Raw genomic sequence first — 13,472 nt, forward strand, 5'->3', positions numbered from 1 at the left:
ACATCTGGTATCTAATCAGCACCTACCCAGATGTGCAGAGAAGCAGGAAAACAGGATCCATAAACAAGGACAGTTGATAGAGACCTGGAAAAACAAAAAAAAGAAAAAATTAAGAAGCAAAAACAATTTTAAAATGTGGATGCAGCTAGAGATTATCTTACTAAATGAAATAAGAAAGACAGATACCATATAATATCACTTATATGTGAAATCTAAAATATGCAAAACAGAAACAGACTCACAGACGTGGAGAACAGACTTGGGGTTGCCAAGGTGGGGGGAGGGAGATGGACTGGGAGTTTGGGGTTAATAGATGCAAAGAATAACATTTAGAATGGATAGACAACAAGGTCCTACTGTAGAGCACAGGGAATTATATCCAATCTCCTGGAACAGATCATGATGGAAAATAATATTTTAAAAAATAATAGGCCTTCTCTTTCTGACATCCCTTAGTATGAGAATCTCCAGTTGCATCTGTGTTGCTGCAAATGGTATTATTTTGTTCCTTTTCATGGCTGAGTAGTATTCCGATGTGTAAATGTACCTGTATAGCACAGGGAACTACATCCAGTCTCCTGGGATAGACCATGATGGAAGAAAATATGATGACCCCCAAATTTCTATCTACAGGGCAAAGCTTCCCTTATCCTCATAGAGTCTCCTGGACATTTTGTTTCTGCACTTGAAGATGTAATAGCCAAACTTCACGTCAATTTTGGTCCCTCTTTTCACTCATGCCACAAATTCAACCCATTAGCAAGACTAGTCTTACTCTCACTATATCCCAACAGCCTCCGCTCTTTTCTGTAACTATTGTTTTCACTCATGCTTCAATGTCCATTATTTTTTGCCAAAAGTATTATAGTTTTCTTGAAAATAATCTCACTTCTTTAACCTTGATTCTCTCTAGTCTCCACATAACAGCTAGATGATTTTTTTATTTTACTATTTTTATTTATTTGTAAAAAGTAAGTAGGGAAAGTCAGTGTTTCCAGCTCCTAACCCCCAAAGGTCATGAACATAAAAATAAGCTTCAGAAACATCTGGATTTCTAAAGATACAAGGTTTTGACAGTTAGCTGGGTGGGAAAGATGGGGTATAGAAGATAAACCACCATATAGAAAGGACAATCTTCTGCATCAGGGGAAGGTAGAAGGAAAGATCTAAGTATAAGAAAAATGCTATATGACAGAACAGACCACTACAAATTTTCACAACTACAATCCACAGGCTTAAAAATAGCACTGGGAGTTCCCCATCATGGCTCAGCAGAAACAAACCTGACTAGTATCCATGAGGATGCGGGTTTGATCCCTGGCCTCACTCAGTGGGTTAAGGATCTGGGGTTACTGTGAGCTGTGGTGTAGGTTGCAGACACGGCTCAGATCTTGCATTGCTGTGGCTGTAGGCTGGCAGCTATAGCTCCTACTCAACCCCTAGCCTGGGAACTTCCACATGCCGCTGGTGCAGCCCCGAAAAGACAAAAAATAAAAATAAATAAATAAATAAAAATAGTATTTATGTCACAATAGTTAAGACTTTGGACAGAGGAGTGGATCAAGAAGATGTGGTACATATACACAATGGAATATTACTCAGCCATTAAAAGGGACAAAATACCAGGATTTTTAGCAACATGGATGGACCTAGAAATTATCATACTAAGTGAAGTCAGCCATACAATGAGACACCAACATCAAATGCTTTCACTGACACGTGGAATCTGAAAAAAGGACACAATGAACTTCTTTGCAGAACAGATACAGACTCATAGACTTTGAAAAACGTATGGTCTCCAAAGGAGACAGTTCGGGGGGTGGGGGGATGTGCTGGGGTTGTGGGATGGAAATCCTATAAAATTGGATTGTGATGATCATTGTACAACTACAAATGTAGTAAATTCATTGAGTAATAAAAAAAAAGACTTTGTCAGTGTGATAACTGATACACAAAACTGACATTTTTAGAGTGAAAATTAGGACACGTCATCTCTCTCCTACTATTACCTTGAATGCATCCCATTATTATCAGGATAACATCCACATTCCTCCCAAGATCCTCTTACATGTGAGCGGTTCCTGACTCCTGCCTACATTTTTGTTTACTTCTTTGGGTAAAACCATTTGAAGGATAACATAGAAAAGTATACGCACGTAAGGATACAGCTGAGGTAATTTTCACATTCAGCCCACTGTGTAACCGCTCTCTAGATCAAGAATACCAGCGTATTATGCAGGATGCTGCTGTGTGAATATAAAATGGCAATTATGGGTAATGCTCCTATGTAGCGTCATGTAAATGTCCTTTATTTTCAGATTTTTTTTCCTTTTGAAAATATTTATTTCTAAATAGTTTAGACTTAGTGTGAAATCCCAAAGTTGTACACAAATTTCATGTACATTGTTTTGCAGATTTCCTTAAGTGGTAATATTTTACCACATTTTCTTTATCATAGTCTATCTGCCATTACACACACACACACACACACACACACACACACGCCGATACATACTGTTTTCCTGAACTCTTAACCCCTAAATACTTGTGTGTATTCTCTAGAAACAAGGTCATTTTTCAAACAAATGCAATAACTTATCAACATCAGAATATTGATATTCATACGGAACTATTATCCAGTCTACAGAGCTTACTCAAATTTTACTGATTGTCTTACTAATATTTTTATAGTACATGAAACTGAAGACCCTTTTCTAGACCTCCTCTTGTCATCTTGCTCTTTCTGTCGTGGGGACTCTGGCTTTAATCTGGAAGTCAGAGCTTGCTAATTATGACTCACGCAGCTTCTTTAGGCAAGAAACCAAACGGAAGCAATGATAGTGCAGTGAGTTCTTGTAAACCACTCGTGACCATGCCTCGGAGAACTCACGCGGGAAAGAAAGCCCATGAATGCTGTGATTTTAAGAAAACCTTTCCCATGAAGTTAAAGCTAATTACTCATCAGGAAACTCACATGGGAGAGAAACCACTTGGATGCCATCAATGCCAGAAAGCCTTTGTTACAAAGTCAGCTTTCACGTATCATCAGAAAACCCATTGCAGAGAAGGGAAATCCTATGGATGCAGCAAATGTGGGAAAGCTTTTCCCTGGAAGTCAAAACTCACTTTATATCAACGGACTCACTCAGGAGAGAGACCTTTCAGATGCAGGGTATGTGATAAAGCCTTCAGGGTTAGGACACATCTCACTGTGCATCAGAGAACTCACACAGGAGAGAAGCCTTACAAATGCTCAGACTGTGAGAAAGCCTTCTCAAAAAAGGCCCAGCTCCTGATTCACCAGCGAACTCACACAGGAGACAGACCATATGGATGCAATGAGTGTCTGCAAACCTTTAGCCAGAAGTCAGATCTCAGGAGTCGTAAGAAAACTCATCATGCAGCAGGGAAATCCCACCAATGCAGTGAATGTGGGAAGCTTTTGTCCTGTAAGTCAACTCTCCTTGTACATCAGAGAAGCCCCCGCACAGGTGAGAAGCCCTTCACATGCAGTGCCGGTGATAAAGCCTTCACATCCAAGGCCCATCTCATTGTACGGGAGAGAATTCACACAGGAGAGAGACCATATGGCTGCTCAGATTGTGAGAGAGCTTTCTCCACGAAGGCACACCTTGTGATTCACCAGCCAATTCACACAGGAGAGAGGCCTTGGGGATGTCATGAATGTCAACAAGCTTTCATCCCAAAGTCAGGTCTCACAAACCATCTGCAAAGTTGTCACGCCAGAGGGAAATTGTATGGATGTGGTGAGTGTGGGAAGGTTCTGTCCTGTAAGTCAACTCGCATTATTCATCAGAGGACCCAGAGAGGTGAGAGGCCGTTCAAATGCAATATGGTAAAGGCTTCACAGCTAAATCCTATCTCTGTACATCAGAGAATTCATGCAAAAGAGAAACCACTTGCACGCTGCAACCGTAAGAAAGCACTTGCTGCGCTGTCAGCTCTCGTTGGTCACCGGAGGACTCCCTCGGGGGAGAGGCCCTACGGATGCAATGAGTGTCACAAAGTCTTCTTTCAGAAGGCCGCTCTTGTTAATCACAAGCAAACTCGGCAGAGAGGAAAATCTGCCACACGATGACAGTGGGAACGTGAGAGAGCTCTTGTGATTGATCTAACCTACTCGGAGAACTCACACAGGAGAGAAATGCCATGAAGGTTGATGATACAGACCCTTCTGGAACACCTAGAGGAAAGAAATCTTATATGTGGAAGGAAAGTTGTACATCTTCCATCTGAAGACATTCCCTCGTTATACCTTTGGGATCTCAACAAAAAAGAAACATAGCAGTTCCCATTGTGGCTCAGTGGTTAACAAATCCGACTAGGAACCATGAGGTTTCGGGTTCGATCCCTGGCCATGCTCAGTGGGTTAAGGATCCGGTGCTGCCGTGAGCTGCGGTGTAGGTCACAGACACGGCTCAGATCCTGCATTGCTGTGGTTGTGGCGTAGGCCAGTGGCTACAGCTCCGATTAGACCCCTAGCCTGGGAATCTCCATATGCCGTGCAAGCGGCCCAAGAAATGGCAAAAAGACAAAAAAGAAAAAAGAAAAAGAAAAAAACATAAATGCAGCAATTGTCAAAAGACTTTATCTGGGAGTTCCCATTGTGGCGCAGCAGAAATGAATCTGACTAGTATCCATGAGGATGCCGGTTTGATCCCTGGTCTCCATCAGTGGATTGCGGATCTGGTTTGCCGTGAGCTATGGTGTAGATCACAGATGTGGCTTGGATCCTGCATTGCTGTGGCTGTGGTGTAGGCCGGTGGCTACAGCTCCAATTCCACCCCTAGCCTGGGAACCTCCATGTGCCACTGGTATAGCCTTAAAGGCAAAAGAGGAGGGGAGGAAGGAAGAAAGAAAAGAAAAGGAAAAAGACTTTATCTGAACATTACAGGCTATGCATTTAGGAGGTGGCAACCTGTGGATGCAGGGAAAGGGGGTAATTATTCTTTTTCAAGTCATGTTTGTTATATGTGAGGGTATCCATTCAGGAGAGGGACCCACCAGTGGCAGTGAATGCGGGAAAGCTAAGGAAAGCTACATCTTATTATACATTAAAAATAGAAGTTCAGGGATGTGGTGATAATGATAGCATTCTCTAGAAAGTCAAAACATCTCGTCTCGGAGAGAGATTCTGTAAATGTGATGAACGAGGTAAAGTCGTCCCCGTTGATACAGAGCTCCCTTACACCGACAAGCCCACACGGGAGGAGGGAAGCCCAGTTAACATAGTGGGTGTAGCACATCCTTCATCTGGATGTCAGAGCTCACTGATCATCCACGAATTCGTATAGTAAGTCTTTTTAAAACAGGGCATGTGGAAAGCCTTTTTTTTTTTTTTTTGCTTTTTAGGACCACACCCGCAGCACATGGAGGTTGAATCAGAGCTTCTATTTTTTTTTTTCTAGATTCTATGAAGGTATGGAATCCTTAAGGAGTCATATCTCTCGTTTATTCCAGTAAACTCATATGTTACAGAAATACTGTGATTTTAAGTCACTGAAAATGCCTTCTGTGGACGACTGGATATCATTAAGCACCATAGACTCTTCCAAATAGAAATCTGGAGTCCCAGGGTGGCAGCCACGATGCAGAAGGCGGCTGTGGAAGTTGTCGATGTTACTTTTAAAGATTAACAAAAGATAAACAAATTTGCACAGAATACAAGTAGAATCACAGAGCTGAAAGAAGAAGTAGAAGTAAAAAAGAAACAACTCCAAAGTTTAGAAGATATTTGTGAGGACATTATGCTTGCCAATGACTGAACTTCTTTGCAGAACAAATGCTGACTCACAGACATTGAAAACCTTATGGTCTCCAGAGGAGACAGTTTGGGGGGTGGGGGGATGTGCTTGGGTTATGGGATGGAAATCCTGTGAAATTGGATTGTGATGATAATTATACAACTACAGATGTGATAAATTCATTTGAGTAATAAAAAATTAATTAATTAAAAAGAAAGAATAAAAGAAGCCACAAAAAAAAAAAGAAAAATGGGCAAAAGACCTGAATAGACATTTGTCCAAGGAAGAGATACAGACGGCCAACAAGCACATGAGAAAATGCTCGACATCCCTGATTATTAGAGAAATGCAAATCAAAACTACCACAACATACCACCTCACACCAGTCAGAATGGCCATCATTAAGAAGTCCACAAATAACAAGTGCTGGAGCGGGTGTGGAGAAAGGGAGCCCTCCTGCACTGTTGGTGGGAATGTAAGCTGGTACAGCCACTACGGAGAACAGTATGGAGGTACCTCAGAAATCTATACATGGAACTACCAATATCATCCAGCAGTCTCACTCTTGGGCATATATCCAGATAAAACTTTCCTTAAAAAAGACACATGCACCCTCATGTTCATTGCAGCTCTATTCACAATAGCCAAGAGCTGGAAACAACCCAAATGTCCACTGAGAGATGACTGGATTAGGAAGATGTGGTGTATATATACACAATGGAATACTACTCAGCCATAAAAAAGAACAAAACAATGCCATTTGCCGCAACATGGATGGAACTAGAGACTCTCATACTGAGTGAAGTAAGTCAGAAAGAGAAAGACAAATCCCATATGATATCACTTATATCTGGAATCTAACATACAGCACAAATGAACTTTTCCACAGAAAAGAAAATCACAGACTTGGAGAACAGGCTTGTGGCTGCCCAGGGGGAAGAGGGAGGGAGCGGGAGGGATCGGGAGCTTGGAGTTAACTGAAGCAAACTATTGCTCTTGGAATGGATTTACAATGAGATCCTGCTGTGTAGCAATGAGAACTTAGGTCTAGATACTTACATTGCAACACAACAATGGGAAGAAAAAGTATGTATACATGTATGTGTAACTTGGTCCCCATGCTGTACAGCAGAAAACATAAATAAATAACTATTTTAAAATATTATAAGGGATTAACAAAATTGTTTTAGACAGGTTTCCAGGGAATATTCTACTACAAATATTAGACATTTTCACTATAAATATAATGCTCTTTGAATATATTAAAAAATCAGAACATAAAAAGATCAGTTGAATATCAGCCAAGGTTTGTAGGGGTTACGGTGTGAACTATACCACATAATATGGACTTTATGTATTTAATTTTATTTTTTATTTTTGAAATTACATGAAGGAATATAATTTTTAGGGTTTAATCAATTCTAAGCATAGGCATGGAATATTGAGTAATATAATCTGATAGAAATGTTCTATTCCCTTATCAAAATTCTTCTATATGTCAATGGTCCTCATCAAATTGACAAGCTTTTGCACAGCAAAGGAAACAATAAAAAAAAAGACAACCTACAGAATGGGAAGAAAATAGTTTCAAATGATGAAGCTGACAAGGCTTAATTTCTAAAATATACGAACAATTTATACAACTCAACAGCAAAAAAAAACCCAACAACCCAACCAAAAAATGGGCAAAAGACCTGAATAGATATTTCTCCAAAGAAGACAAACAGATGGCCAACAGGCACATGAGAAAATGCTCAACATCACTGATTATTGGAAAAATGCAAGTCAAAACTACTGTGAGGTACCACCTCACACCAGTCAGAATGGCCATCATTAACAAGTCAAAAAAAAAAAAAATGCTGGAGGGTGTGGAGAAAAGGGAACCCTCCTGCACTGTTGGTGGGAATGTAAATTGGTACAACCGCTATGGAAAACAGTTTGGAGGTACCTCAGAAAACTAAGTATAGAACTATCATATGACCCAGCAATCCCACTCTTGGGCATATATCCAGACAAAACTTTTCTTGAAAAAGATACATGCACCCCTAAGTGCACTGCACCACTATTCACGATAGCCAAGACATGGAAACAACCTAAATGTCCATCGACAGATGAATGGATTAGGAAGATGTGGTCCATATACACAATGGAATACTACTCAGCCATTAAAAAAGAACAAAATAATGCCATTTGCAGCAACGTGAATGGAGCTAGAGACTCTCATACTAAGTGATGTAAGTCAGAAAGAGAAAGACAAATACCATATGATATCACTTATATCTGAAACCTAATGGATGGCACAAATAAACCTTTCCACAGAAAAGAAACTCCTGGACTTGGAGAACAGACTTGTGGTTACCAAGGGGGAGCAGGAGGGTGTGGGATGGGAGTTTGGGGTTAACAGATGCAAACTATTGCCTTTGGAATGGATAAGCAATGAGATCCTGCTGTATAGCACCGGGAAATGTATGTAGTCACTTATGATGGAGCATGATACTGTGAGAAAAAAAATGTATACATGGGGGAGTTCCCGTCGTGGCGCAGTGGAAACGAATCCGACTAGGAACTATGAGGTTTCAGGTTCGATCCCTGGCCTCAATCAGTGGGTTGAGGATCCAGCATTGCTGTGAGCTGTGGTGAGGGCGCAGATGAAGCTCAGATCCTTCATTGCTATGGCTGTGGTGTAGGCCGGCAGCTGTAGCTCCGATTAGATCCCTAGCCTGGGAACCTCCATATGCCGTGGGTGCAGCCCTAAAAAAGACAAAAGACAAAAGACAAAAAAAAAAAAAAAAAAGAACGTATATATGTATGTGTGACTAGGTCACTTTGCTGTGCAGTAGAAAATTGACTGAGCACTGTAAACCAACTAGAATGGAAAAAATAAAAATCATTTAAAAAATTCTAATGTGTAACTGACTCATTAAGAAGTCTAAAGAATGACACCACATCTTTGGTCCTTATTTTTACTGTCTTTTGTAGTAATTCTGCCAACTGTGATGTTACATCACTTCTTAAAGCTTACATTTTTCTAGAGCCTTATTTTTGAAATGTCTAAAGATGATGAAAAGATCTCCATAAAATACTAAAAAACAAGCAGCACATGAGATGAAGAAGAGCAAATGATGGGGTTACATGCAGTTAGTTCACATGCAAATGTTCATAGTTCTGTGTCAAGCAGGAACTTTGTAATCATTATAACATGTCCTTGGGCACGACAAACATTTCCTCTAATCTTAGCATTTCCTAAAATCCTGGGATTTCACAATATTAAGAGTAATACTGCAGAAATTGGAACTCTTGAACATTTTTGGAATGTAAGATGGTTCCACTGCAATGGAAAAAAATTGGTGATCCCTCTAAAAGTTAAACTTGCAGAATTGCCATATGAACCAGGGATTCCACTCTTTTTTTTTTTTTTCTTTTTAGGGATATACCCACAGCATATTGAAGTCCCCAGGCTAGGGGTCAAATCAGAGCTGCAGCTGCCAGCCCATGCCACAGCTCACAGCAACGTTGGATCCTTAACGCACTGAGGGAGGCCAGGGATCGAACCCACATCCTTATGGATAGTAGTCGGGTCCGTTACTGCTGAGCCATGATGGGAACTCCCTGTATTTTGTGAATTTTTACATCAATAAAGTATATTTTAAAAGAATGACATTGCAAGGATCCTGGCACTAAAAATGAAGGTTAAAAACAAGTTACTTATGAAAAAAACCTGCTTAGCAAAACAGATGTAAATATCTCTCTCTCTCTTTTTTTTTTTTTTTTTTTTTTTTGGCTTTGCTTGCAGCCTGGGACTGAACCCACATCACAGCTGCAGCCTGCACCCACAGCTATGGCAACAAATCCTTAACCTGCTGTGCCACATGGGATTTTTTTTTTTTTTTTTTTGCTTTTTTTAGGGCCAACCCTGTGGCATGTTAGTTCATAGGGGTCCAATGCGAGCTGCAGCAACTCAGGATCCAAGCCGTGCCTGCGACCTACACCACAGCTTGTGTCAACAGTTAACTCGGGAGTTCCCGTCATGGTGCAGTGGTTAACGAATCTGACTAGGAACCATGAGGTTGCGGGTTTGATCCCTGCCCTTGTTCAGTGGGTTAACGATCCGGCATTGCCGTGAGCTGTGGTGTGGGTCGCAGACGTGGCTCGGATCCTGCGTTGCTGTGACTATGGTGTAGGCTGGCAGCTACGGCTCTGATTAGACCCCTAGCCTGGGAACCTCCATATGCCGAGGGAGCGGCCCAAGAAATAGCAACAACAGCAACAAAAGACAAAAAAATAAAAATAAAAAATAAAAAATAAATAAAAAAAGAATGGGATTTGTGACCTTACTTTATCAGATCATAAGACTGTTGAGGAAAAATTAATCAGTCAATCAAAGAATGAAGGAATTTTTTTTTTTTAATGGCTGAACCTGCAGCCATATGAAAGTTCTCTAGCCAGGGATTGAATCTGAGCCACAGCTATGACCTTACGCCACATCTGCAATGCCAGATCCTTAACCCACGCCACTGGGCCAGGGACTGAACCGACCTCTAAATTGACCTGATCCACTGCAGGTGGATTATTAACCCATTGTGCCACAGTGAGAACTCGCAGAAATGGAAAATTTTATTCAAGCTAAATTTGAGGACTATAACCCAGGAAATGCAGCTTAGAAAGCTCTGAGAACTGTTCCACCCATTAGAAGTCAAAACACAGTTACATTAGTTTTGAGACAGAGAGCTACGCATTAAATGATGCATTAATGACAGTTTACATAATCCACATCTAAGTGCTATGTGACCCCTTATGAGAACAAGAAGGAATGTCATCTTTAAGGACTCGTCCTATTGATGCTAGAAGAATACTGCTCTTCAGTGGCTGAGCAGGTATTTCTGCCGATGGGGAAGGTTTGGTCCATATCTAACACAGATCCGTAATGCACAGTGATGGTTGTGGTGGGAGGTAGAGGCGGCCAAAAGGCAGAGAAAAGTTACTGTTTAAATTTTTGTTTTGCCATAAAGTATGAATTTTATTTCCTGAGACTTTAGGAAAGATCCCATAGCTAAAACAGAACAGTACTGGCCCAGCGACAGACAACAGAAGGAAAAGACCAACAACCTAGGAGTTCCCATCATGGTGCAGCAGATATGAATTCGACTAGGAATCATGAGGTTTCGGGTTTGATCCCTGGCCTCGCTCAGTGTATTAAAGATCCAGCATTGCCGTGAGCTGTGATGTAGGTCTCAGATCTGGCATTGCTGTGGCTGTCGTGTAGGCCAGCAGCTGTAGTTCTGACTCAATCCCTAGCCTGGGAACCTCCATATGCCGCGGGTGTGGCCCTAAAAGGCTAAATAAATAAATAAATAAAGCTGTTGGGATAATTATACGGAGAGAAAAAAAGGTGACTCCTGTATCACAAAATTCGCAAAAACAAATGGGAGTCTGTGACTATTCAGGATGCAGAAGATCCTTCTTCACTGTATCTCAATTTATCTTGTCTTGTGAGATACAAGTGAGAGTCTTTTGGTGTGGATGTGGTTGCCAGTGTCTCCTCCATAAAACATATCCGAAGCACAGCGAAGCCGAGACGTCTAAATGCCGGAGTTTGGTTTATTGCAGGGCCATGCAAGGAGAAAGGTGGTTCATGTCTTAAATACCCTGAACTTCTGTCAGGCTTTTAGCAAAGCCCTTTTATAGGAAAGGTGAGGGAGAGGCGTGATCAGTTGTTGCAAACTTCTTGGTCACATCCTTTGTTCTTGCAGCTGTGCTGGTAGGTCAGGTCACAATGTTCCTGTAACCCTCCATCAAAACAAATATTATTCTCTGTCCTGCTGCTTTTTACTTCAAGGAGTAATATTCTTAAAGGTTAACAGCCTTGAGAATTACACAAGAAAGGGGAGGGGAGGTATTCAATTCTCTCCCCATTGCCTCCTTGTATTCTTCTTTTTTCCTTTTTTTTTTTTTTTTTTTTTTTTTAAGCCCTGCCCACAGCATGCAGAAGTTCCTGGGCCAGGGACTGAAATAGCACCATAGCAGCGACAGGAGCCACCACAGTGACAACACCAGGTCCTTAACCCACTGTGCCACAAGGGAACTCCCTCCTTCCCATTTTTAACGCAACAAACCCCATAAGCGAAGTGACATCGTTACCCCGCCGTTCCTTGTTCAAGGTGTAATATTCTTTTATTTATTTATTTTTTTTTGGTCTTTTTGCTATTTCTTGGGCCGCTCCCGCGGCATATGGAGGTTCCCAGGCTAGGGGTCGAATCGGAGCTGTAGCCACTAGCCTACGCCAGAGCCACAGCAACGCGGGATCCGAGCCGCGTCTGCAACCTACACCACAGCTCATGGCAACGCCGGATCGTTAACCCACTGAGCAAGGGCAGGGACCGAACCCGCAACCTCATGGTTCCTAGTCGGATTCGTTAACCACTGCGCCACGACGAGAACTCCGAAGGTGTAATATTCTCAAAGGCCACAAGCATCAGCTTTCACCCTCAGAGGTCCAGGCCTTGACTAGGAGGAGGGTGCCCCTGAGCTGGCCGGTCACCCTGATGGGAACTGGTCCAGTGCTGGAGACACTGAACTGCCGAACTCTGCAGAAGGCAAACTTGGCGCACGTGCAAAAGCACAGCAAGCTAAGGACTGCGGACGCAGAGTTCTCAGGTACAGGGTCTCCTTCAAAGGCAAGATAAGGGAGTCATACGTGAACCAGGAGCAGCTGCACGACGCCCTGGAGGGATGCACCTGTCACTAGTTGCTAGTCGTTCCCTCTGTTAATTCACTTAGAGATGGCTTTGTCATTGCCTGCACCTGAAATTGCTCAGGAACCTACGTCACCTTCCCTAATACAAGTCATGAGGACTAAAGCCTAGGCGCCTCTGTTCTGTGGAACGGAGGGCCTCCTGGTCCCCCACTTTCTTTCTGTTAAAGAGTCTTGTGTGTTTTGTCATTCGCCGCCCCTCTTTCAGCATCTCCAGCTGCCCCGCAGCGCTGATCGTAACCGTCCAGCACCCCGCCAGGGTCCGGCTCCAGTGCCCAAGTCCGGCCGGAGGGGCAGATCTCAGGGGGCAGCGCCCTCGGGGCCACATCCCCAGACCCCCGCCCAGATGTCATCACCCGGGGACCCAGGCGGCCCTCAGGATGCTCAGGCTGGCCTCCGGGGCGCGGCCCCCAGGCTGCCACTGCGGGGACCACCGCGACGCCGCCCCCTGGAGAAACGGGACCGCTGCCTGGCAGCGCTCGCCGGGCCCCTGGTACAATAAATGTGAGCCCCTTACCCGCTCGCCGCCGTCTCTCCTCGCGAAGCACATCCAGAGGCGACGAGACGGCGCGGCCGGCCTCCGCTCAGGCCAGCTCTCTGGTGGGTTTCGCTCCCCAGTCAGGTCGGAAGGCTGGGGGCTAGAGCGCTGAAATGCTCCTGAGCAGGCGCGACGGTGCTGGCAGCAGCTGAGGAGATGGAAGAGCCGGAGAAGAAAAATCTTGAAGAGAAAGAAGCCATTGAATCCACACCTTTTCGGCTTCGTCAGTCGGAATGGCCACCTCACTCTCCCAGCGGCGCACGATCCAAAACGGCGGCGCAAGGTCCAAGATGGCCGCTCCCAACATAAGGAAACGACGTTGGCGCGGCCATGTTGTACGGCAATCATTCTGCCAGGCACCTGAATCTAATGCTCACTTCCCAAGGGGCCTTGACGTCGGGTGTGGAGGTGGCCCGTC

At 43.3% G+C, this 13,472-nt stretch overlaps 1 protein-coding gene across 4 annotated transcripts in view; it reads right to left on the minus strand.

Moving 5' to 3' along the window:
- The window catches only part of LOC100625598, a 25,222-nt gene extending 11,752 nt beyond the window's left edge, over positions 1-13,470 (minus strand). For all 4 annotated transcript variants that reach the window (XM_013995279.2, XM_021094934.1, XM_005653307.3 and 1 more), the window contains exons 1-2: positions 13,034-13,470; positions 27-84 (exon numbers count right to left, since the gene is read on the minus strand). In XM_013995279.2, the coding sequence (XP_013850733.2) occupies positions 27-84; positions 13,034-13,402 (427 nt within the window). In that variant the 5' untranslated portion in view covers positions 13,403-13,470. The remainder of the gene's footprint in view (positions 1-26; positions 85-13,033) is intronic.

The sequence above is a fragment of the Sus scrofa genome, chromosome 6 (genome assembly GCF_000003025.6).
Source record: "Sus scrofa isolate TJ Tabasco breed Duroc chromosome 6, Sscrofa11.1, whole genome shotgun sequence".
Classification (NCBI taxonomy): Eukaryota; Metazoa; Chordata; class Mammalia; order Artiodactyla; family Suidae; genus Sus; species Sus scrofa.